At 50.5% G+C, this 26,169-nt stretch overlaps 2 protein-coding genes across 5 annotated transcripts in view; one reads left to right on the forward strand and one right to left on the reverse strand.

Annotated features, from left to right (window-relative positions):
- The window catches only part of GATB (glutamyl-tRNA amidotransferase subunit B), a 59,059-nt gene extending 41,727 nt beyond the window's left edge, over positions 1-17,332 (forward strand). Inside the window, exons 10-13 of the mRNA XM_037497564.2 lie at positions 3,529-3,662; positions 6,628-6,706; positions 13,259-13,393; positions 15,264-17,332. Coding sequence (XP_037353461.1) covers positions 3,529-3,662; positions 6,628-6,706; positions 13,259-13,393; positions 15,264-15,473 — 558 coding nt within the window. The 3' untranslated portion in view covers positions 15,474-17,332. The remainder of the gene's footprint in view (positions 1-3,528; positions 3,663-6,627; positions 6,707-13,258; positions 13,394-15,263) is intronic.
- Positions 17,333-19,134: 1,802 nt separating this feature from the next.
- FHIP1A (FHF complex subunit HOOK interacting protein 1A) overlaps positions 19,135-26,169 on the reverse strand; it is a 182,638-nt gene continuing 175,603 nt past the window's right edge. For all 4 annotated transcript variants that reach the window (XM_037495819.2, XM_054690049.1, XM_054690048.1 and 1 more), the window contains one exon: positions 19,135-22,856. In XM_037495819.2, the coding sequence (XP_037351716.1) occupies positions 22,606-22,856 (251 nt within the window). In that variant the 3' untranslated portion in view covers positions 19,135-22,605. The remainder of the gene's footprint in view (positions 22,857-26,169) is intronic.

The raw sequence follows: 26,169 nt of genomic DNA on the forward strand, positions 1-26,169 counted from the left end.
ACAGTGGAGGGTGGCACGTGGTCTAGGCATACCTTGGCAAAGGCAGAAAGTGAACTTGCCATTTTCTCCTAATTTCCAAGCTAATTGCTGAGGGCCTTTGCAACATTTTTTAATATGTTAAGAACTTTGAACAGCTGGCAGCTATCAAATAAAATAATGGCAGTGGTGGGGAAGTGCAGTCTTTGGATGAGCTAGTTGTTTCATGCCATGCCTGGCACCAGTAGCTGCTCAGCTTCGGTCCCCAAGAAGCAGGTATAGAGATTTCCTTCATCCAAGGCAGCACGGCCCGGTGGTGAAGAGCGTACTGCAGAGGTTCAAGTCCCAGCCCTGCTTTTCTTGCTGTGTGACCTCAAGCAAGCTTGTGCATCAGTGTCTTCTGTAGAAGAAAGGTCTGCTTGATGGAGAGAAAGTCCTTAGACCAGTGCCTGGTACCTTCCGTTGTTGCTGAAAACCTATCATCATCATCATTATTATTAGCAGCAGCAGCCACATGTGGCTCTGCCAGGGCTGGCTGCTGGTCTCCATGTCCAGCAGGCACCCTAAATAGTCTCGAGAGCCTTTACCAACCCCAGGTTGCTGAGCCAAGGTCCCTGCAGCTGCTAGCGCATGCCCCGCACATACAGTTGCTCCTCGGCTTGCGCTTTGTAGGCCTTTTCTGAGTCTGCCACCAGCTGTCTCTCTCGGGTTTCATTCTGCTGCTAAAGATAGTCCTGCCACATTTCTGCCCTATCATCAGGTTCCCAGGATGTGTGGCTTAGAAAAAGAATGGCAGTTGAGAAAGCAGTTTTCATCCTCTTCCAACTGCATAGTGTTCCGACCTTTTACCTGCTCTGAAGGTAGAAAGCAGGAGACCACTTTGGGGCAAGCATCGGGGTTCCTTTCCAGAGCAGGAGGTGGAAACAAGGTGACCCCTCTGATTCATCTCACACCTGCATTGACCAACTGACAAACCCTTTAGCAGTGGTGCTTCCTGTCTGTGCCTAAGACGTCACCTGGCATCGGCCCTGGGTGTATTTGAATGCTTTGGGAAATCTGATTAGAATGTGAAAACAGTGCTTCCTGGCCGTAGAGCTGTAAAGACTGTCTGCTGTTAACACGAAAGACAGAACCTGTTGGCCCCCCTGTTTTAGCTGTCTCTGAAGGCACGTTCAGAGCCACAGTCGGCCAGGGCACCTGCCGCACCGGGCGGCTGAAGTTTCAGTGGTCTGATGTCGGGGACGTGGGTACTGAGGCCAGCATTTGCTTGTTGCCTGTGACAAGGATGTGAAGGGTCCCTTCATGCGTGACCTTTCTGTGTGGCTCTTAATAGGGGTTGTTTTTATTTAAGGGAATTACTGTTCCACTGTTTCCCTGAGAAATCAGATGACTGCACTGCTGCATTCACCAGGGACTTGTGGGCCTTACGCCAGGCGCATGAGCCTGTGCCAATCTCGCAGGAAAACTAAAACGACCTTCCCCTGAATGCTGGGTGGGTTTTCTCCTGAAAGTGGGCTCCTGATCTGAAGAGCCGGAACAGGCCGTCCCTGAGTGACTTTTCATTGATCCATCATCGTCAGCTTCCCGCAGCCCCCGCTCCTCATCGCTCACCCCCTCACCGGCGCCGACCATCACATCCGCTTCCCATTACGTCCTGAAGCCCGGCTCCCCAGTGAAGTACAGTCCCAGCCCAGGAGGCTCCATCACAGCGCTGACACAAGAAGACAAACAGAAATCTGACTGGCCGTGTTATCCATCCAATAAAAAAACCACCCAAGGGTAGAGGAGTGGATATTCATCACATCGCGGCCACTCAGCCAAGCCTGCGAGTTCAAGTGCAATATTTCTAGGTGGAGTGAGAAAAACCTTTTCCTTGGCAAAGCAGAGAGTTCTGACAGCTCTTTTCGCCAGCCGGCCAGCTTGTCTAGGGTAGAACAAAGGGAATTCTGCCCGTCTGATTTGGGCCAGATAGTGGCTTTCTGCTTCCCCAGTGGTTCGTGTGTTGTCGCCAAAGTTTGCATACTTTTCCATAAGTTAGGCAAAACCGCCTCTGCCTGCGTCTGGATTTGCCTTTATCTGCAGTCAAGCTTGGGCTGCCAAGGTGGCCTTTGCCCTGGTTTAGCATGAGCAGAATAATAGCAGGGGCTTGAAAAGAGATTCGGGAGATGATTGTGGGATTATTCAGTAGGCTTGTCACCAGAGAATTTAGCTGTTACAAAGGGCATGCAGATTTTGTTATTATGGAATTTCTACGGTAGCACCGCTGTGCCTGTGTGTCTACGGTACAGCTAAACTCTCAGAGCATGTTTGTTAGTATGTCTCATCTCTTTCCAGTATCTTACTTTTTCCAGAAAGTTCTTTTAGGTTAGTGAACGCTTTCTGCAAGGAAGCAAGGGTGAGAGCCTTGCCTGCAGTAAGAACTTATAAAGGAATATTTCAAGGAAGATGGTTTGAATTTCAACAGGCAGAGGAAATCTACTACTTAAAATATTTTCTCCCGGTGTTTGGAAATTTGAGGCCCCTATGTGAGCAGAACATGTTTTTCTATTTTTACCAAAAAAACAAGGGCAGACTTGGCTAAAGTTCTTGGTTCTGCCATACCGACCTGAACTGGCAGGTAGCTATGGTGTGTGATGCGACGGTGCCTTGAGGTGACTCTTGTGCTGCCGGCAGATCTCATTCTTAAGGGGGAACATGGCAATGATGGGAATGAGTGCTCGTATGTGATTTTTAAGACACAGGTGGGGAGAGCCGTGGAATCCCACACTGACAGCCACCAGGCAGCCGCCACTGGTGCCCATGACTTAGCTCTGGTGGTAAAAGGACAAGGTGGCCCGTGACACCCAGAGCTGACTGTCCAGTGGGGGGAATCAGTTGTCTTCTTCAAAGTCTCCTGGATGAGCCACCCACGGGTTGTTATCACAGGACTGGGTGAGAGGCAGGGTCAGGTGTGCCTGGCTGGGCTGCAGAGGCCAGGAAAGCTGCTGTGACTCCCCCAGTCATATGAAGTAAGTGGGTCACTGTGCCTGTCCATGTCCATCTTCATTCTGAAAACCATTTCTGTCACCTCTTAGGGTGATGCAAAGGTGAACACAGTGATGATCCATTGTTGGTTTTCCAGAGTACTCTGTTCCTTCTTGATTGGCTGCTTTTCTTGCTGCCTTATTCTCGCCATCGCTAGCCCCCCAGCAGAGGACAGGCCCAGAAAGAGTAAGGCCAGTTAAACCCAGCCCACATCACGAGCCCCAGCAGGAAGCTGAGGCAGCCAGTTTGGGGGACGGTGAATTTGCCCCCCTGGGGCCCACACAGTCAGTGCTCTCTGCACTCAGTTCATTCCTTTAAGCAAATGCTCTGGAAACGCACAGTGATAGTGGTAGATGTGGGATACTTGCCAGAGGCCGAGAGCAATCTGAGTTTTCCGGTGTCATGTCTGCATTTAGGAAAGAGTAAGTCAGTGTCTCAGAGGAGGCAGGGGCGACAGTTTCAGATCTGCCTGCAGAATGCTGATCTTCCATTTTAGGGAAGGCTTTATACTGTTTCTTTTCTTTACAGAATGAAGTTGGCCTACTGGAGTTCTTCCAAAATGTGATAAAAGAAACTAGGGCAGAGCCCAAAACGGTGACCAGTTGGGTCCTCAACACTTTCCTGGGTTCTTTAAAGCAACGGAACCTTGCTGTTAGTGAGAGGTGAGTGGGGTCTGAGCTGTCTTTCCTCCTTTATGATGAATGTTTTGCCCAGAGTGGATGAAATAGGACAGGGCTCATTTTCTGTTTCCCCTGTGCCCCCTTAGGCTGTTCTGGTGAGACACAAGCAACCCTTGTGAATTCCTGATTCTAAGGCTATCCTCCATCATGTCTGGTGAAGAACTGGAGGGTTTTAGCTCAGGGAGGAGCACAGCTGGTAGGAGCAGCGGGTGGACAGAGCAGGAAAATGCACTGACTATGTAAGTGGAGCTAGAAAGTGGAGGGTGAACAGGAGAGCTCTAGGGGTGAACAGGCCTGTCCTCAGAGGTCCTCTGTCTCCTGGGGAGGACTCTATTTGTGCATCAGTGTATTCATGCGCCATCTTTATTGGTAAAACTAAGAATCCAGGCAGAAGCAAGTGACTGCAAAATTGGTTGAAGGTTTTTGGACTGCGGGAGACCTGAGTGTTCGTAAAGGTGTGATGTTAATGCCACAGGAGGCGGGAGGTAGATCTGAGTGGGATCCCAGGAGTGGAAAGTGATGGGATTAAGAGTGAGGCACCATAGAAAATTCTGAATCTTGCACCAGCTGATGTCCTGATGAAGTAGGAGGTGCAGGTGTGAGCTGAGAAGGGGCATGGACAGTAGCTTGGGGGTGGGTAGGAGTGCTAAGAAATTATTGAGATGAGCAAAATGTTTATTGAGCAGCAAGAGCCACCAGGAAGTCCAAGTCCTTGTGTCTTCCTCCAGGAATTTCTGGTGTCCCATTTTAACAAAAGCAGTGAAAGTGGGCTTTGGGCCCCTGATGACCTTGGGGGTTAAGATAGGCAGCATTTTTCACAGAGGGGGGCAGGGACATGGTTGCAGATGTCAGGGTATCTACTCCTGGAATCCAAGCCAGAGCTGGGGCTATAATCTTGAAAGACAATAAAAGCCCAAATGAAATTCAGAGAATAAGTGACCCATCCCCCTCCTGTAAGCTTAGAGACACACATAAAACTTACACCGTGGGTGTCAGATTCTTCTTTAGTAGAGACACAGTCACTGTCCATAAGCCAGTGTTACCTGGTAGCAAAAAAATTAGTGGCTTGTGCTTCTGCTGTCATTCTATTTCCCAATCCTATGGTTTATTTAACTGATGAGTGGGGCCTTCCGGGGTCATTGTGACAGATACTGATCTCGATGACCTTCTTCTTGGAGGTCAGCACTGGCCTATCCGGAAGCAGTGTAGACACTATACCAGATAGCCCTCCTTGGTGGTGGGAGGAATTCTGTAATGCAATTATTGGCCTCCTGTGCGTCAAACATTGTGGCTACGAGCAAGATTGAGAAATCCCAAATGCTAGTAGGCCAGTGGAGATCATTTATAGTGTATATTTATGACCTGACTAACAAATTAAGGTCAATTAGGTGAAAAAGTCTTTTTAGTTATGTTGTGTTTCTGTCTCCTGTGTCCTCACGTCCCTCCTGTCACCCACTGTATGGGAGCAGGGCTCCCCTCTTTTGCTCTAGAAATGTAGTTCAACTTCAGTATAATGGGTCTTACACACAGTCCACACTCTAGTTGGCCTGGTACTTTCTAGAATTGCAGAGCAGCCACAAAACCTGCAGTTTTAAGAAATCCACTTCCTTTTGATTTGTCAGTCTGGGTGGGAAGTTGGGAAAAGGTTACCTCTTTATTTCCCAGCCCTCTGCCCCTTTCCTGTTGCAGTGTCGTCAGGGTGGTTCCCAGGTACTCTGGATGGGACCTTAATAGCACAGATATTCTCCAAACCTAATTCGCACTCAGAACTGCCTGTCTCTATACTTTGGAATAAACAAACACCCTGGACCATGGGCCGCCTCGGTGTGTCACCTGTTTTGAATTAATAGCCCTAATGAGGTTTCACTGTACTTGAATCTGAGTGCAGTAACTCAGGCCTGGTAAACTTACACTCTCTGTTGGTTTGGAATTCATGGAAATTGGCATAGGGACTAAATGGTAGTTTCTTTTTTATTATCTAAGAGCTTGCAAGGAAATTAATAGTGAATGATCAGCACTGAGATTTAAACAGAAGGTGTTTTCCAGTGGCATTAAACATTTCAAAAGCTTTCATTTACAGACACACTAACGTGCTATTTTTAAGTCATTCCTATCTATTTAAAACTAGTCCCCCAGTGACCTCAGACAGACAGCGTTTCATTAGCCTCGTTGCTGTATGTCTTTAAGAGCAGGAAAACCACCTATTTTAAAAGAGAGAGTCTGTAATTCAGTCTTGACTTTCCACTAATCTAGTTGCTCCCCCCACAGTCCCTGCCCCTGAGTGTGAATTAATGACTCTTCATGTGTCTGGTTGCACCTTGGCATTTACTATCATGGGATCTTGGCAAATGAGTCACATCCTAGAAGTTGAGATGTAATGCATCCTGGGCTCCTGTGTGTCCAGAAAGGACTCTTGAGCCTGCAGGAATGAACAGTGTGGAGATGCCCACGAGCACGCTGAAGACGTGGCTGATAGTCATTAAAGACAAGCTTGTACAATTGAAAAGAATTTATATTTGCACAGAAGCACTCAGAAAAGTGACTTTGTTAGCAATTTTGCTTGGAGTGATTTCAGGCTGATCTTTCCGTGGGAAGTATTTAATTACTGGCTTGGTTTTTCCCCTTTTTTCCCATCATGGCTCATGAATTTTGCAGCCACCTCCTTTTTTTTTTTTTGACTAATTAAACTGAGCAGTTGTGTGTTGCTACAACTTCTGCCAAACACCTGCTCTTGTTGGGTGGTAAAATAAAGAAAAACAACAGTAGTCACAAAAACGTGAGAACCTAAAAACAAAATACATAAATCGAGCCCAGTTGGCCTATTACCTTCACTTGTAGGTGTGGGTTTAAGTTTGTAAATCCACGACTCAAGTGCTCTGAATGACCATCGAGGATCTGCTGACAGGATGAAACATGATTTCTTTTCTCTCCCTCTCGGGGCTGCTAGTCCTATCGTGCCTTCTGCACTGGCCGAGCTGCTCGACCTGCTGGACAGGAAAGCCATCTCTTCAGCCGCCGCCAGACAGGTATGTCTACGCTTCCTGAAGCTTCTGACTGCTCCACTCTCAGCCCAGAGCTTCTGTGTGACACATGTGCCATCCCTCAGTGGATCTCATAATTGAAGTATTAAATGCTTATAAGTGCCACTTTTATACTGAAAGGTAGGAACATTTCATTTAGCAAATGAAATAAAGCCAGTAGGTGCAGTGCAGGTATCTGCTTCTCATCTCGGCTAGCCAGGGGGAATGCTTTCTGTTTGGCTTTTGTCAGAATGTTTCCCAAGCATTTGTTTATGTAAAAGACAGCCCATGGGGGCTTCGGTCTCCTTGTGCTTCTCTACCCTCTGGCGCCTCTCTCTGCAGCCCCAGCCAGTGCCAGGCGCCTGTTCGTCCTTGTGGAGTGCTGGCAAGGAGGGTGAGGCAGCTTAGCAGATGATATTTCACACACGTGCCCAGTGAAAACTCAGAAAAGTAGGGTCATCATCAGAGGTGGCCTCTGCCTCAGCTCCACCTCCACCTACCAATCTTAGGGGACTGAAAGATTCCTGGAACTCGGTAAACTCTTACAAACCAGTTTCCAGAAAGATGAGGAACACCAAGGCACCACCTGATCTCAGCTTCAGCTACTGGGGCTGTCAAGGCTTCAGCCAGAAACTTAATGTTATTTTAATGGTGCCTTTTGCATTTAATATTTATACACATCGACAGCAGTGGCAGGTTACAAAGTGAGGCTTTGGAAAAGCGAGTGCTGGTGGCTAATTATGAGACAACATGGAGCAAACGCTGCTCTGTGCAGTGAGACTGGAGACAGGAAGTAATAAGGGCTCTGTTTACCCGCCACCAAGTGAGGCTGTCACCTACAGGGATCACGCCACATTTAGGAAAGGATTTTGGTTGCCTGCATGTCAGAAGAATACAAATGTTTATGACAATGCTCAGCAATAGCAGAAAGATTGGCTGGCCTGAGGGCAGGAAAAACTATATGTGTACATAAAAGCAGATGAACTGTAGCAGTTGAAATGAAAGGGAAAAAAATCTTCCTCCTTCCTACTCATCCTGCCCCACCAGAAAGAGGAAAAAAAAAATCCTAATGCAGTGAATATGAAAGTTTCAGTGGCAGGAAGGGATGAAAACTGCTGGGGGCTGCTGGCAGCTGGTTCAGATACAGATGGAGACACCTTTGGATTCTATCACCTGCCGGGTGCATCCCGGCTTCTGGGATAGTTAGTTGGGGCCACCCAACTAACATAACAGTCTGATTAGAAAGGAGACGAAGGTCTATAGCTACATAAGGGAACCTTGGTTCCGCCACTGCCTGGGGGCTCCTGCCTCTCTATTTTTCTACTTTTTTAAGAAAATCACTTACTGATTTTCTGGTTAAAAAAAAATTACATTTGTTCATTATAAAGAATTTAAGCAGTACAGAAAAATATAAAGATTTCTGAATTCCACCACCTTGACAAAACCACCGTTCATATTGGATGAAAATTCCAGGCATGTCATATGTTTATGCCACTAGAAGAATGGTTTGATGGGATGGGACGATGTGACGACAGAGAAATACTTCCGTTAGAGTGTCCTTTTGTTTTTGACCAAATGTACAGTTCATTGGTTTTTAATATATTTACAGTGTTGTACAGCCATCATCACTATCTAATTGCAGAACATTTTCAGCACCCCAAAAAACAAACTCCCCACCCATTAGCAGTCACTCCCCATTAACTCTGTGCCCTAGGCAACCACAATTCTACTCTCTCTGGATTTGCCCGCTCTGGACATTTCACATAAATGGACTCATACAGCTTTGTGGCCTTTGCGTCTGCCTAAGGTTTTCAAAGTCTCAGCATAAGGTTTTCAAAGTCTATCCCTGATGGGACACGCATTGGTATTCCATTGCTTTTAATGGCTGAAGAATATTCCATTGTATGGATACACACCACCTTTTGTCTATCCATTCATCAATAAATGGTCATCTGAGATGTTTCCAAATTTGGGCTATTAGGAATAATGCTGCTTTGCACATTTGTGCACAAGTTTTTGTGTGAGCGTATGTTTTCAAATTTCCTGGATGTAAAAATGGAGCTACTGGATCATATGGTAATTTTAATTTAATATTTCGAGGAACCGCCAGACGGCACCATTTTACAATCCCTGAGCGACGAATGAGGGTTCCACCCCCCCACACACCCTCACAGCACTTGTCTTGTTCATGTTTTTTATTGTCAGCGTCTTTGTAGGTATAAAGTGATATCTCACTGTGGATTTTATTTGCATTTTCCTAATGACTAATTACATCGAGCATCTGCGTCTTAATTTTTATAGTGTATTTTTTTCAAGAAAAAATGTGTTACAATTCATCACTACTGAATTTAACAGAAGTATCCAGTACTGCTGTTACTTCTGCTACTTCAGTAGCCCTTGGGTTTAGACCCCCTGCGAGCGAGAGTGGCCCAGGCAGAACAGAGACTCCAGGGCCTATGGGGCGCTTCCTCTGACAGAAGCATCACCACAGTGATGGAGGACCAAGGGGTGGGGAGGAAAGTCAGCCAGTAACTGTCCCTCAGGGTAACAGGTACGCAGAAAGAATCGTCCTGTCCTGAGAACATTCAGAATTCCAAAGACTCTCCCACTTTATTCTAATTCGTCCTTGATCCATCTCTACCGTGTCGCCCTCACAGCATCACCTATGATGTTCATTCATTACGCATCTCCCTGCACCTTCCTCCCAGGTGTCCCCAAGGCTTCTGAGAGGGACAGCCTCCTCCCTTTAACACCCTTGGGTCTGGGCCTCCCTGGTGGCGCAGGCGGTTGAGCGCAGCGCTGCGAAGCTGTCCGCAGCCTCTGCAGCGCGGGTTCAATCCCTGCCAGCCGCAGAGCAACCCACATGGCGCAGCAGACCTCTCCTGTCTCGCCCGCTGCTCCCCTCAGCAGTGTACTTCGGTCAGTCTGCCTGTTCTGCTCCCCACTCTGTCTCTGGTGAATCCTCTCACCCTCCCGCATGTCTGGCCTGTACCCCGGTTCTTGTATAAATAAACAAAATCTTTAAAAAAAAAAACAAAAAACCCTGGGTCCAGAAGAATGACGAGGTGGCTGCCATGAAGCAGCGCTGTTTTTCAGAAACACGAAAAGAAATTCAAAGATTCTGTGTTATTAGGACAACAGGAGACAGAGCATCAGCATTGCTTGCACAAGGCCAGTTCTATTTGTGGAAGGAGAGGTGGCAGCCTGCCTCCTCCCCTCCCCAAGGACCAGCAGACTCCCAGTGTCAAGGGCACAGCTCCCCGGTAGCTAACATCCCGGGAGCCCCAGTGACTGAGGGGAAAACCGTGCAGGGCGTGAGTGGTTCCCCTTGTGCGGAGATGGTGGGCAGACCCGCTCTTCAGGGATTGTCTGGTGAGTGTTTTCCATTGGAACGGGGCCAGATTGGGGCTCCGGAAAGATGGAAATCACATTTCCACATGCAATGTGCCATCTAACCAATTTCCTCTTGTCGACTTTGGAGTCTGCTTCAAACAGAAATCACCCCAAACCATTTAATGTGGAAAACATTCTATGTCATACAGTAAAACTGTGTCGCGAATGATACTTGATGCCTTTTACTCCATTCTAGTGCTTCTGCTCCTCGCACATTTACCGTGCCCTGCTGCTTTAGGGGCGTGGTGTCCATGTTTTGTGCTTTCTAGAATGATCTCACCCAGTAATTTGCCTTTGGCCAGAGGGGGCGCCCCTCTCTGAAACTGCCACGGCTCCCGCCTGCCATCTCCTGTGAACTGGTCTTTCCTCCACACTCTCCCCCTGAACATGCCAGCTCAGGCAGCGACAGGGTAGGGACCTGCCTGCTCTTCTCCCTCCCCGTCACCCTTCTTTCCAGATGTTTTAAAAATAGCTTTAGCCAGAGAAAGGTTGGGTAGCAGTGGAAGCGGCCCGTGACTTGGGTCCCCTGTGTCAGAACTGGCGGTCGGTGTGGTTGGGGGTTCCCGTCATACCGTATGAGTGGCTCTGAGGAACTCGGAGGACCAGCCCGGCACAGAATCCCGCTACGTGTGCGTGTGTGACGGGGGACAGCAGGTCCTAGCAGCGTCACCCCGCCCAGCCAGGAATAGTCGCACCAGGATAGCACTTGCTAGGGTGGCAGGTAAAAACAGAGAAAAGCCGAGAATTTGTACCGCAAGGAGACTGCCGCCACTGAGGCCACGATGTTTGCAGTGAGAGGGCCACAGGAACCCCCGGAGCCCGCCTGGAGTTGGCTCTCCCCCCTCAGCAGCAGCCACCCTGCTGGCATGGAGCTGAGAGGCACCGTCTGTGTCCTAAATAGTGGGGGGCGGAGGGCTGGACAGCTGGAGCCCAGTGCTGCCCCGGGAGCTGGGTCTGGGCTAATGGCTTCTAACTCGGAGAACAGAGAACCCTGCAGCCACCGGCTTCCCGTCTGTTGCTTGAGGCCGCAGGAATGTTTCTCTGACCTTGCAGCTATGCACCCCTAACGCTCTGCCCCACTTTCTCAGGGAGCATCCAGCCTCCTCTCCCTCCGCATTTCAAAGCATCCCCCCTAGCTCTGTGTTGAGTCTCTTGAGCAATGTGGTTTGGCAGGAATCCCCGCCTGCCCGACAAGGCCAACGTTCAGGCGTCTGGACAAACGAAGGCGAACCCAGCCAGCCTTGTGCCTGCGGGTCCCAGCTGCTGGGGGCCAGGGACAGACCACCCAGGTGTGCCCTGTGCTTGCAGCCCAGCCCCGGCCGTGCGCCCCCGTAGTTCCTGTGGAGAGTTACTATGTGGATGCTTTATGAACAAGACCTTTCTGTTCTGAGCCAGAGATCGGATTTCCTGAGAGCTCCACTCTGGTCCCGAATGTTCGACATGTTCAGCCAGCACTTCTGCAGACGACGCCGACCAGCAAACACTGGTCAAAGTCAAAATACCTACCAGTGAGGGAAGCTGAATTAAATTCCTATTAATATAGCTGATGGGTATTAGGGGTAATTCCTGTAAGAAGCTGACTGTGCAGTAGGTGGAACAAAAGCCGGAACAAATCATTTCTAGGTCATGATCGCAAATGTTACAAAACAAGAAGATGGAAAATGACTCACCCTGGTTGTCTTGAGATGGGCCTACAGGTGCCTTCTTTTTATCTTGTCTGTAGTTCCTTATTTGCTCGGTGAGCAGCCATGATTAACCTTTATCATTGCAAAGTTTTGTAAAATTTTCAGCGTAAATTCAGAGAAACATCAGCCTCGCTCTGGCAGCCCCCCAAGTTCCATGCGCATTGCAGATGGGTCTGTCCCACAGTTTCTGCGCAGCTGACACCCCACTGATGTTTATTGCGGGCAGGAAAGTTCTTACCTGCCTCTGTGCCCCTCCCGTGAGGCCTTACTCACTGTCAGGCAGAATAAGGATTTGAGTTGCTGAGGTGGAGGCATGTGGGTTCAGTCTTTTTCTAAGAGCAGAGGGACAGGTTTTCCCCAAGCAGCCAGGGGCTGTGCGGTGGCAGCCTGGGGGCTCCCCCACAGGGCAATCAACGGAAGCTCCTGCCAAATCCGCCTGCGTCCCGTGTCGAGGCATGGTCTGGTGGTGATCACGGGGTGGAGCTGAAGGCACACTGCCGCTGGGGGCCACGACACCTGCTTGGTGGATCCAGACTAGGAAAGACTGCCCTGCGCAAGCTCCCGGCAGCCGCCCCTTCCTTAGCTTTGTTGTGTGCTCGCCATTGCCCGGCTGTTTCTCCCAGAGGAGTGGCGCCTGGCCGGCCCTCAGGGGGTGGCCATCGCGAGAGTTCAGGGCCCAGGCCCAGGCAGACTGAGCTGAGGAGGGGCCCAGGGGGCTGAGTGATGGAAGCCCCTCCTAACTTATGCTAGAATGATGGGGAGCAGGAACAACCCCCAGGAAACACCTTCTTTGAAAATGTTTTCTTTTTTCCAAGTTTGATAAGTTTGGCGCATTGTTATCATTTTTTAAGTAGAAACACACACACCATTAACTGTTAGTTATCCTAACCGGCCGCAGGTCCAGCTTCCTACCCAGCTGTAGGGGATACAGGTGGTGGCCAGGGACCCTGGGGATTGGGATTTGCATTTTTAAGTGTTTTCCTTTTGGTATTTTCACCATAGTCACTTTCTTGCCTCCCTGAAGCCATGTTCCCCTGCAGGACCCGTTTTCTGGACCTCAGCTAAGAGCAGTGGCCACCTCCTGCGGGCTGTGTGGCCCTGTCCTCCACCAAAATGTCACCTCACTTCATGAATTCACCAGCTCCCAGATAGAGCCCTGCCTGGCCATGACTCCCCTCAGCAGGGGCCTGTGAGGTTCCAGCCTCCCCAGTGCCCCTGGGCCTTGCAGAGTTTGGGTGAGCAGGGAGGCCCCTCCATCTTACAAGACAAGAGTTATGCTGTGAGGGAGCAGCTCAGCATGGGGAGACTCTGGGTGTGTCCAGAACCCTCCGGAACAGCTTATTCTGGATGCTTCCAGAGAGGTGGGGCTCTGGGCAGGCCCACCCAGCTAGGAGCTCATTTGCTGTTCTCACAGGAGCACGTGGAGCTGGCTGAAGAGCCCACCGCTGGCTTCTCTCTCCCTCTCCCCCTCTGACTGTAGGTGTTTGAGGAACTGTGGCAGAGTGAAGGGAAGACGCCGGCGCAGATTGTTTCAGAGAAGCAGCTTGAGCTGATGCAGGATCGAGAGGCCCTGGAGCAGCTCTGCCGTGCCACGCTGGAGAGCCATCCTCAAACGGTGACTGTCACAGGCCAGTGGTAGGCGAGCATGCTCGGGGCAGGATCACCGTCGATCGGGCAGAGAGAGTCCAGGCGCCCTCAGTAGATTTTTCAGGCTTTCGTGCTCTCAGGGAACCAGGCACACCAGGCAGGGAAGCTGGCGTGCAAGGAGGCAGGCCCGGGTTGGGCAGGGGTGCTGGGAGGCAGGCAGGCAGCTGAGCGTCCCAGCCCTCCGCGAGTCGGTACGCTTTCTCTAGGCGCCCTGTTGTTCTCTCATAGTCTCGCCTCTTGTACTCACACTTCGTCTCGTAGCGGTCCTCTGCCTCTCAGTGATGCCGCCCTTATATCCCGCTGGCCTCTGGGCTCAGGTGTGCACCCTTACGCATGCCCCCACCATACTCCAGGTGTCCACAATCAGCTCACGTGCCCGGTGCCCACACTCCCGAGTGCCTTCTGCGTAGCACAGTCAAGGCCGAAGGCGACAGCCACAGAGGCTAGTGGCGCCACAGCCTGATGAATCACTTACCCTACCGCCGGGGACGAGGGACTTCAGGGCAGCCAGAGTCAGGGGCTGCCTGCAGGCCGGCCGAGGACCTCCCGGAGCCGCCGCTATTCCCCACTCACCTCGGAGGCCCTTTCTAATAATGGCTGGCCCCGTTTTGTCAGCAATATCCTAATTATTTCTGTCAGTTTTCAGGTAAGGTTGGGAAGGAAACTGGTGAATGTTGAAAAGTACAGCTTTCCCCAGAACCCTGCCCTGGCGCTGCCATCATGAGGGCCATCCTCAAGGCCCCCGCATCCGGGTTCCGACCCCAGGCAGGGCCCCTCTCCCGGGGCCAGCGTGTTCTGCCTCGGGGGGGGCCCTACTCTGTAGGGAGGATCTCTCAGTAAAAAGCCAACAGGCGTGACTGCATCGGGGGAAAAGGGAAGCAGACACTTTAGCTTCGTGTCTTTAGAGGTGAGAAGAAAAGCAGAAGGGAAAATTATTTGTGAATTACGGAGAAACTCCTTGACAGCACAGCTGAAAACCAAGTCATTCTGTGCTCCGAACGTGGAGCAAAACAGAAAAGCTGAAGTCAGTCTCCCCCCAAGTCTCATCATACTGTCTAGAGAGATTTTTCAACGGGGGAAAAAATGGCTGGCGTCTCTTTCAGAGGAACACCCACCCACCCCGCAGCTCGCCGGGCACTCACAGCTGTGACGCGCTCCCGATGAGGAGAGCGAGCTGGCAATGCGGTCGTGCAGGCGCCGTGCGCGGCTTCACCCGTGTGCCTGACCCGGACACGCTTAGCTCCGACTTTTCTGTGCTCCTGGGCACGGCCCCTCACGGCGGTTACCGCGCATCACAACACTGCAGCGGCTGTTTGCAGGGCACCCCCGCCGCCTGCCTCTGCCCTCCCCACCCAGCACCGGCAGCTCGGCCCCGCACGCCCGCCCGCCCGTGCTCGGAGTCGCCGTCCTGCTGACTGGTTTTCTAGTAAAGGGCTCTTCTGGGCAGGAGTGGGGCAGGAAACCACCGGGATTCAGGGCCTGCTGAGCACCCCTTCGCTGAGCACAGGCCTGACTATTCCTGGGAGGGAGGAGGCGCCCCTCATTCGAGGCCGGGGAAGCGCCGTGTCCTCCTGTCACTGTCACTGTGGTGCCAGCTTCGCTGCAGCGCTCAGGCCTGACGCAGCACCAGCGCCCCTTGTCCATTTTAATCAGGTGGCAGAGCAGACACAGCTCCTCCGACAGGAGCCTCGAAACCTCCTCCGAAGCCCACCGCTTCCCCTTTTTTCCTTTTCTCACTTTATTTCTAATAGAAAAAAAAATGTTAAGTCCATGTAAACCCTCATTTAGGATCTTGAGGTTTGACTCTCTTTGTTTTCTCCTCTAAAACATCGTTAAAGGTAATGGATGTGAAGAAGGGAAACCCTCGAGCTATAAACAAACTCATCGGGTTCGCCCGAAAAGCCACTCTCAACCGAGCAGACCCGCGGGCCATCAAGGAGATCCTGGAGCAGCAGCTGTCGTCAGGAGACGCGCCGGGTCCTCGCAGCACAGCGCAGCAGCACGGGAGTGGAGCCGGAGCCCCTACCCCGAGCCCTCGGCCGCACTGAACCCTTGCATCTGATTCCCCTTCCACCCCCTGCCGTCCACATGGCTCCTCCATGAGGGCAGGAGATGGCTGTGGCCGGTGGCTAGGAGACGGCACCTTTGGGGCTTAGTGGCTCTGAACAGACCACCGGGCATAGCCTTCCCCTGCCTACGCAAGCTCTGCAGCCCGGCTTCCTTCCACAAATAGTGTGAGCACGTCCAAGGAACCGGCTTTGTTCTAGATGCTGGGGCTGAGCCGTGATGAAGAGACAGCAGTGCCTTAGACCCGAACACAGGTTCATCCGGATCCGATGACAGCGCAAGAGGAGAGAGCGTGAGCACGCGCGTTAGGGGTCTCATGAGGGTGGGAGGGGCTGATATTTGCCCACCCCCGTGTGAGGAGGCCCTTCAGCGCCCTTGGGATCCCACAGCAGACGTCTGATAATTTTGTGTGCGTGAAAAAAGATGACAAAGTTTTCAAATAAATTTAATGAATAAAATATATACTGAATATCACATAAAAAATTAACTTACACTTCAAAGATTGTGCAGTTGACAACTCCCCCGCCCCATCCTGGGGTCAAAAAAAGAGAAAAAGAGAAAAAGCTGTAACATTAAATTGATTTGTTTTGCCCGGAAAAAATGAGATGATAAACTAGTAAATCAAAGTGTTGACCTTTAACAGTAGTTGTGGTGCCGTCAACAGTCTCCGTGACGGCTGGGTGGCCTTCACCCCGTTCTCATGACAGTAATACTGCTCCTCTGTCACACGGGTGCCCTTGCTGCTCACACCCTTTGTGACCTCTGACTCCCAATGCTTAAGGACCGATTTTGCAGAGATAGTTTTTTAAAAAAAGCTCATCTCGAATAAATGGTGCATAAGCAAGGGAACCAAGTCATTGGCGGCCCTGATTTTACACTGAATCCTCCAGACAAAGTGGAGGCAGCTCCATCATGAATGGTGTTCCCTGGCAGCTGGGAAACATGAGGAAATGGGGCTCCCCCGTCGCCCGTCCAGCAACCGCTGCGTCCCGGGCTGTAGGCAATTGCTGGGAACGTCCTTAAGACAGTAACAGAAGTGTCCCCTGTCCCCGCCAAAACCAGAAAAGAAGCCAGTTGGGTGAGAAGTAAGGCTTAAAGAAAGATGAATTTTGCGAAATTAGTGACTGAATTCTAAGAGAATAAGTTACATCACCCAGGAAACCATGTGCCCTGGAATCCGCTGCAATACTAAAAACGACTGGGCCTAAAATTAAAATATTTCCATTTTTTCTCTCCTCACTCTGAAAGTCTGTGAATTACATACAGGCAAAGGCCGTCTCAGATTGGAACCTGGGGGGGAACATTATTTTGTAAGAAATAATAATGTTTAATTTTACAAAGCCCATTTTCACCAAAGATCTGGCTTCTTACTCATTCAACTTTACAGAAAGCATGCAAGGACCTTACTAGAGCATTTCAATCAAGGATATACCTAAAATGGGGGTAGGGGAAGACCAGGGGGACAGCCAGATAAAGAGTCAATAAGACTATTATGTCAAGTGTAAACTGTACTATGGAGTGAGCATTTTGGGAGGAAAATGCTGTTGTCGAAAGACTTGATCTCTACAATGCTGATGTCCAGCTACACCAATTGCCTGTTGTCTTGAAGGCCCATTTCCAAAATCCCAAAAATCAGACAGTTAGGTTGTTAAAACTGCTAACAGGACCAAAAAGTAAAAAAACAAACCACAGCTAAGGTACTTTACTTGGAACCTGACTAGATTTTTTGGAAAAATGTTTACATAACACCCTAGGAAATTCACAAAGTAGGGCTCTGCTTGGTGAAATACAATTTTAAATACATCTTTGCATGCATGTGGACTTAGCCTGGTTCTTTGCTATTCGGGGGAAATCTCATTAAAAGACCACACCATAGGTGAGGCCACTGGGGTGGGGAGTGTGAGGGTGGGATTTGCTGGAAAGCTGGCTCCCCCCAGGTCAGCCTGAACCCACTCTGCTCTGTTGCTAAGGATGTCGGCTGGTTCTGGCTGCAGAGCAGGACATCCCCCTCAGCAAGCCACCTGGTACAGCGTGAGTATTCAGTAAAAGTTAAATTTCTAAAGCAAAATTAAGGGCAGCCTTTTGTTTGCATGTGAGGCTGGTGTTGCCAGGTTCTGGGTGTCTGGGTCTCGGAAGGAGCTTCTTAGGCTTACACGTCAAGGCAAACTTGCGTGCCTACATTTCAAGGTGTAGCTGGCCCAGGAAAAAGAACATGGACCATTATTCATACCAAATTACAGATATTTTAGCTGAGCTCCCTCCCTTTTATTGTGCTTACTGCTAATCTGGAAGAAGGCTATAGAATTTTGAATATGGACACACTCCTAGAACTTGGAATTGGCTAATTCAATTATATAGTTCATGGCTATGACCCACAATTTACATTTTTTCATTTCAGTTGAATTTAGCTGCACCGTTTCCAGGATTCTACATAATGAGTATTACCAACAGCAGCGTGCAAGGGCTGCTGGCCTTCTTCAGCAGATTTTAGACAAATGCACTTTCAGATTATTTGTGAACAGAGCTGGCCCTACACTGTGATCATTTAAGTAAAATCATCACCAAGTTCCTTCTTTTAAAATACCTCCAGGGCGAAAAAAGGGCCTTGTTATAGAGGGTAGGCTGTTTGTACACTTTGCCCAATAAAAAGCCAGCAGATGAGCTGAAAAGCAGAGATGTCTGCAGTTGCAGCTCCATGAAATTTATATCAAGCCTAGGAGCTTCCAACTCCCAGGTCAGGTGCTGAAATGACATGGTAATTTGAAGCTCCCCAAAAGATGCCTGGAATTCCTATCAATTTTATGCTGACAGTCTTGTTATTCATGTGGGTGACAGTGAGTCAGGTTTACTCATAAGATAGGGAACAAAACTCACAGTGACCTGTGGGACAGAAAGGGTCAGTTCTAGCAAAACCACCCTCCTCTTGAGCACAAAAGCCAAAGAACAGCAGGCTCCCCCCACCTGGCTGCTGACCTCCTTTCCCCTAGAAAATGTCCCCCCCCCCCAAAATCTTTCACTGTCTCTCCAGTTCATCAGCCACCAGGATGATCTGTCCTCCAAAAGAAGTAATGGCTAGTAAACGCCTGAACGTAGAGGGTTTTCAGAGGCAAAATTATCCTAAAAACAATTCTTAATCTTTCAAGAGCTCTTTGTGAAGCATTAGGTTTATGATGGTCATTCAGAAAACAAGGGGTGAGGAAGCCAACTCCTCAATGACAGGATTTCAGTAATGAAGTTAAACTGGCTTGACGGCGTTAGTTTTAAGCTGTTCCTTGATGGAAAATTAGTGTCCTGTGATTTACACTCTGCCAGTGGAGGCAAGAAGGGACCCGAAACTGTCTTCTTAATGGCTTAGAGCGGGTGGGGCCTCAGCTCCCAGAGGACCCCGTTTCCAGGAAGAGTAGACTGCAGAGCTGGCCAGGAGTCACACCAAGTCACAAATCACAGCAGCCTGGGTCAGCGACGGAGCAGCACATGCACTAGCAGCCGCCCTACCAGAGAGGGCTCCGTAACAATGGCCAGAGGACAGCCATCGCGGTAAACGGGGCGGGTAATTAGCAGCTAAACTGAACTGCCCTGGAACGAGAACCAGAGTGAATGCTGCCCAGTGTAACTTCACCCCCACCCCCAACCCACCCCAGAGAGAGCAGCACGTCCCCACAAAAGCCACTAGGGCACACTGATCCGGATTCAGCGGGGCAGCCCCTCCACAACCCCAATACTCTAAAGGGGTCTGGTAATCGGCTGTCAAGCTGGTCCGGGACATCTTCCAACCCTGAGAAATGGGAGGCCCAAATGGAACAGGCAACCCAAATATTAACGTCTCCCCTTCTTGTCCCAAGAGGATGCTTTCCCCGACAACACCCTGGCCTCGTGATGTCTTCTTGGGCTGAAAATCACTACATCTGACCTAAATAAAAGCCACCTGCTAAGGATCCATTCTTCAGGACCCATAAAGAACTGAAGGCACCCTCCCGACACGTGATGGAGATACCAGTTCCAACCTGGTGCTCCGCGGTGTTTCCCGAAGAATCCCAAGTAAAGTGGGGCATGTGCCATGAGTCCTGTAAACCCCGGGAGGAGAGTACCTGTTGCTAAAATCACATTTCTACTTAACTGCGCCACCATCCCCGTGTCATGGCAGGAAAATTGTTCATTTACCCCCATGAAATGTATTTTAGGCTAAACTCAACCTAAAATTTCTTTAACATTTTAAAAACATTTACTTAGCCATTTCCAAAAGCCAGTATTAACTATCCCGGGGCGGTGAGCCACAAACTCAGTCTTATGAATGGAGGTTGATGCTGTGACATTCCAGGAGCCCCTGACTCGCCTTCCTGCCCGGACCATCAGTCAAGCCACGGCAGTGCCACCCTCAGGGACAGAGCCAAAGGGCTATGCCCACTGTTGTCCAGCAAGCCTGGACTTGTCCCCTGAACTCTTCCACACGTATCCACAAGCAGGCCAGCTAGTTTTAATCGTCCTCCCCAACACACTGCAACAAATGGTATTTATAAGGGCCTCGCCTATTACCTTCTGGCTGGAATATTCTACTTCATTACCAGGATCTGTTTTCCCACTGAGGAACTCCTGTGTCAGTCACCTGCAGTACGGCCCCTTCCTATCTGCCTAGATCAGTGCCCCCCCAGCCCCTCAGGGCCTGTCTTCTCCTCCTGGAGCCTCAGATCTCTGCTGGTCTACCGCTGGCATGTCCACCCCCTGCCCTCAGCCACCCTCACCTAACCCACCTGCCGATGTCATTCAGCCACGAGGGTTTTCTGATTCTCTGTAATGTATTTCCAGGTCAGTTTTCTGATTTCATATTGAAAAACCCTGGACCTGAGGCTCCGTAGGAGGCAGCTGAGATGGATTCAGAACATGAGCCATTTCCACTTCCTAACAGGACATTAGGGAGGGCGATGAGTCATGTGGGTTTGCTCCCAGCACCCCACCCTGGGAGTGAAACTTCCCTGCCTCTCACCCCGAACCCTGGACATCTCGGTCTCCTGTAAAGTCAGTCTACCTCCGCACCTATTTCAAAAACACTTAAGTGTCTTCCTCAAATCAATCTCTTTCCCCGGGTACCTTCCACAGAGGACCGTGGCGCTCTGTCATAAAGCAACATGGACTCAGGAAGACTCGACACCGTCACCAGACCATGGAGAGAAGAGCAAATCACACTGCAAAGCTAAAGAATACCTTTTCCAGATGGGACTTCAGCATTTTACATTCTTGGTTAAGTCAAAACTGGAAGACAAATACTTGTGCAAAACAACGCTAGGGATAATAAATTACAGCCTACCTTCCAGCTCTCTGTTCCCCTTTCTCTCTTTTTACCTGAAGCCACCTGCTTGTCTAACGGAGACTGGCGGGTGGTGCCAATCCAGGTGAAGCCAGGCCTGCTGCTGCAACGCAGCTGGGCAAACCGGTTTTCTAGAACCCACGAATGTGAAGCGAGAAGTGTGGAAAGAATCAGTATCTTTGGCTTCTTGCTTAGACTCAGGCACCATGAGGCTGGCTCCTGAGAGTCACGCAGCCCAGGCACGTCTCCTGGGGTCTTCACGCCACGGCTGGCTGTTTCTCTCCACGCACAGCTGCTCCAAGATCCCTGGGACACAAAGGGTCAGCCTCTGCCCTGCAGGGTCTCCCAGATGCAGACCCTTCTGCCACGCCCCACCTGTGCTGGGAACACGACTGTGGCCACCCCGGTCAGCGCTCCTGAGGCACAGCCGCACCCGCGGACGCAGCTAGGCTCTGCGGGATGCCCCCCCACAGAATAGCTGGCTGGGGCTTCCAGCTTCCCTCCAAGTAAAGAGGCCCCTGCTTCCCACCTGCCCCCAGGGAAAAGAACTGAAAATCCTCCACTGTCAGTTGTCTGCGGGCTCCCTCTTCACCCGCAGTGACGCTGGGTGCTCCCCGTCTGGGTGGCGGACTGAGATCACCGCTTTCGGCGTGACTGCATCTCTCGGAGCAGGCTGAAAAGCAGCCGAGAGGGGCTAACACATCCTATGGGGCCTTCTCATGAACCCCATTACTCAGAAGGTAGGGTTTCTGTGCGCAGTGAGTCACCAGCAGGCGCTGGGCTGTGCAGGGCCCGCTCCCCGTGGCCTGTCTGCACCCACCCCAGCGCCCAGAGGGACCGACACCTCCTGTTTCTCTACAAAGTGCAACAGATTAGACGAAGCAAACACAAGTTAAAGTAATTACCAGTGTTTTTACAGGTTGCATTTAGTTTGCTTTCATCCTGTCCCCCCACACTCCACACTTACCCCCCCCAAAAAAAACCCACTATGAAATAGCTTCACAAATTAATGTGTTTGTTTTCCATAAAACAAAAAATAATGATGGCTGTCTTCTTCCACAAGTTACATGACACCCCACACTCTTCATCTGATCAAACTAAAAATACCGAAGTAACTGTGTGCATAGGTGTATTTCAGGTGCGGGCAAGTCTTACTAAAATAAGGCAACGTGCAGCGTGTAGGCAGTGATACACTGATTAAAGAAAGCTCTCAGGCAACCAGAAAAACTCCCCGCGTTCCAGATTCTGTCGGGCTCTATGGGACTTACAGGCGGCAGCTGGGACCGATGGACTTGCCTGCGCAGAAGGCCGCAGAACGCAAGTCTGCAGGAGACAACCCAAAGGAACGTATGACTTGGGCCCCACGCGCGTCGCCACACTCCCCTCTGTGCAGGGAAGCCAACATGCAGAAGGCAGCAGGAGCAGACACGTGTCCTTCACGTGCTGCTGAAGAGCCAGCCTCTGAGGGGGACACTCCCAGGAGCCGCTAAAGCCCAATATTCACATGGTGTGATCTAAGCTGCAAGGCGAGTGACTCAGGCGGGGGAGTAACAACCAGAAAACAGGAGGAGGGGAAACTGAGCAGAGGAGCCACCAGCTTATGAGACTTACATTCTGTACAACGTACGGTGGAAAGACCCGGCCAGAGAAGAGAGAGGAGGGAGGCAGAGAAGTCCCTCTCCACAAATCAAGTATTTTCAGGAAATATCAAAGTAGAAATTGTCGTAAGCAGCTTTGCATTAACATTCAGTCAAGATACTAAAACCTTAAAAAACAGGACCCTCTATTAAAAAAAAAAAAAAAACCAACAGCTAGCAACAATCCTCCAAGTCTCCCAGGATCTTGCAGCACAGAATGGAGTGCTCCTGGGCCAGGGCGGCCAGCTCCTTCAGGAACTCCGGGAAGAGGGCAGCGGCCAGCATGGTGTTCCTCACGGGCAGGGGCAGGCTGGGGGGCGCCCCGATCACTTTGGCTCTGTTTGTCAGGAAGGGCTGGAGCACTCTTGGGGGACCATCCAGAAGGTTCTTGCTGCTTCCAGTCCTGGAAGCCTCCTGAGTGGAATCTGGAACCAGAACGAAGACCGTCATGTGACCCCTCCAGGGCCGTGAAATTCACCCCACCTCTTGGGCGAAGTGCTGCTGGTGACACATTGGGTCAGGGGTTCAGGCCCTGTAAAGCCTGGTCTCAGGCACAGCCCTGAGCACACAGATCTGCCCGGCAGACACCCTCCAGCATAGGACGGGGTTTCATCTGAAAGCCTGTGTAAGGCTGTTTGTGCAGAAGTTGTGGCGAGAATCGGGTTATGAGACTCTTCCAGGCTCTGCTCCCTCCCTAGTTACTTAGGGATGTGTCCACTGTCTCAGCCTCCAGGGTTGGGGTGACAGTGACACCATGCTCACACCATGAGCTCCTGCTCCAGCCTCTGGGGCTCCCTGGTGACTGACTCGGCTAGCCAGGACCTCCCACTCTTTGCAGGAAACTGAGTGGGAGAAGACTTTGAAAGGTTGGGGAGAATGAGAGGAAGTCACCACACTGGGCCTCCCCACAACTGTGGGCATCTAGAGTCAGCACCAGGCATCTCGAGTCCTTCCATAATTCAAGGAAGGATTCCTGGGGGTTCAATGTCAGCTTCAGTGACATCGGTCTCTGAGCCCAAAATTTAACACATTCAAGAGATTTGCATGTTCATATCAAATCAGCTTTATTAATTTAAAGGGGCGACGTCCCTATTTAATTCTTGGACATCTCTAACCTTCATGTATTTATAAGAATTATGCATGCCTGCTATCCCCTACTCAAACTGCCTCATTACTCCTTATAAATCATTATATTCAAGCCCTTCGTTATTTTGGCTGCTTTTTAGAATTCAATCCCATTTTTCAACGCTCTTCTCAGAGTGTTGCTTAACTACGGTACTAAAAATTCTTGACATTTATAGTACTTTCCACATCTCACTACTATAGTCTTCAGTGTTAAAAAAAAATCCTCCACTTTACTGCTTTAAATATCCTAGATGAAAGCTTATCACAGCTCGTGCCATAAAGAACTAGAAAAGTTGGGACTCTAACTGTTGCTACCTTTCAGAGGAAATTCACACATGTGACGACAGGGTGTGGACCACAGAACTGACATCGCTGAGCCTATGCCAACTTGGAGCCCATCCCTCGCACCCCACCCGAACTCTGCAGCCCTGCCGCTCACAAAGGAAGCTGGCCTGGATGCCAGTGGGGACCGGGCACAAATCCCAGACCAAGTGCCACGCTGTTCCCGCTGCTCCCTCACTGGGGTGCCTTGGCCCATCTCTGCACACCGGGCCTTATTAGGCCTAAGAGGCACCGGGGTGAAGAGCCCAGACTCTGCCACTCATTGGCTGGTGAGATGGGGCACGTCACTGTACCTCTCTGGACTGTTATGTCCTCGTCTGTCAAAAGCTCTGAGAGCTCTTGTAAGGATTAAATGCTTCAGTAGGTGTAATGCACACAGGGACCGTTTGATAAGTGTGAGCCACCACAGCTTATCAATTCAGCCTACTGCACGGAGCACTTCCTGCTTCCTGCCTCTAGAAGTAACCCCTAGTCCAGCCTTCCACCCCACTTTAATTACCAACTAAGGCCTGCTCTGCCCTTTAGCCTTGCTATTTATGCTTTTTCCCTCCTACTAGCTTTGAGATTTCTAAGAGCTGGGCCTTCCAACTACCCCCCGCTTACCCCCCCACAACATACTCCCCGTAGTCACAGAACATAATCAACATTTGCTGAATGAAGGCAGGAAGGCAGGAACTGGCCAACATCAGGTCTTGCCTACACCAGAGCTCCCTGGAGCCACTTCAGTTCCTTCTCTCCATCTTTCTCTTTCAAATTCACTCCTCTGTCCCCCCTCAAAGGGCTTTTGTGCCTCATTTATCTAGCTCGATCCATGAATTTAAAGTGTCATTGCTGAGGCTCATTTACCCAGCTGGAATCCAACAATCAAAGCTGTTTTCACTAATAAAGGCAGGACCGCACTGAGGGAGGGAGACAAGGCCTGCTGGAGCATCCTTCAGTGTCTACTCTGCCCAGGGCTGGCCTGTTGGGGTCACAAAGCACCACTGTGCTCCCGACTCCAAAGTGAGGAGACCAAGCGGTGGTCCTCACTGGCAGCCAGCTAACAATGCCTCGGTTTCCTTTTCTGTAAGTGTCCTCCCTACTAGAGAGCAGTGAAAGGAAGGACTCTGAAAATATAAAGAAATGCAATCCCTGGTTTAAAAAGTATTCCAGGGGAAAATGAAAAGCTTGGTAAGTGGCTGAGCCTCAGAGACCAATAGCCACAAGGATTTGAAGATGGCGGCTGGCAAGAAGCCCACTGCTCGGCTCAGCAGCCACCGAGACTTCTGCTTCTGTCTGAAGCCTTAGTGGGGAGACTCGTTTTTCAGCAGGGCTGCCAGGAGCCCAGGGAACACAGGTACCTGCATGACTGAGCAGGTGGCTCTGGTGCCTGAGTTTGGGGTCCTGTAAAAGGGCTCAGCAAGTGCACAGAAGCGCTGGAGAGGACAGCAGGCAGTATGCGGGGCGGGGGAGATAAACGTCCCACTCAGGAGCGGCTCTCTCAAAAGCTGCCACTGAAGGTTTTCAAGACTAGCGCTGGGAAGATTTCAGAAGGTAGCAGAGAAATCCACGGCCCACTGATCACCTTGTCAGACTGTGAACCAAAGTGAGCAAAGTGAATGGCACACAGAAAATGGAGGCCCCAATATTTGGCCAAGCACCCGGGTTCCTATTTCCAAATCTCTACGTCCCGGGGAGAGCAACTCATGACGGGCTACCACGTTGCACGTGTGGCTTCTCAGCGCTTGCATGGCACGAACCCTTCTCACTCAGCGAGTTTAGAGCTGCTTGAAGTGGAGGGAGGGTGTCATTTTGCTACCCAGGGAGAAGTCAGAACCTCAATCTGAAAAATGCCATTAAAAGAAAGTCTTGTATCCTGAGACACTTCCTACAAGTCAGCGTCCCCTGAGTGCCACAGACGTCTGAAATTACCCACCACAGCTGAGTAACTGGACCAACTTGCACAGAGGAAACCAAGTCCCCAGGGCACATCCCTGGCAGCCAGGACAAAGCACAAGGCCAGAGGGGCCCCTGCACCTCTACTCCACCACTCTCACCCCTGTGGGTTAAGGGGCCCCTCGTCAAGGAGAGCATCAGAAGCCGGTCGGGGTAAGTGCACTTGTCCCGCGAGCGAGTCAGGAAAGGCTCTTGAGCTCCGTGATCCTGGCTGACTCAAGCCTCTAATTCCTTACATGAAAATGAAGTTGACGGTGCCTACTGTGCCCACTTCACTGCTTGAAAATAAACCTGGCTGCCTGGGAAAGCACTTTGCAAACTATGAAATATAAACAA

This window comes from Talpa occidentalis, unplaced genomic scaffold (genome assembly GCF_014898055.3).
Source record: "Talpa occidentalis isolate TD23 unplaced genomic scaffold, MPIMG_talOcc4v2.1 talOcc4.8, whole genome shotgun sequence".
In the NCBI taxonomy this organism is placed as follows: domain Eukaryota; kingdom Metazoa; phylum Chordata; class Mammalia; order Eulipotyphla; family Talpidae; genus Talpa; species Talpa occidentalis.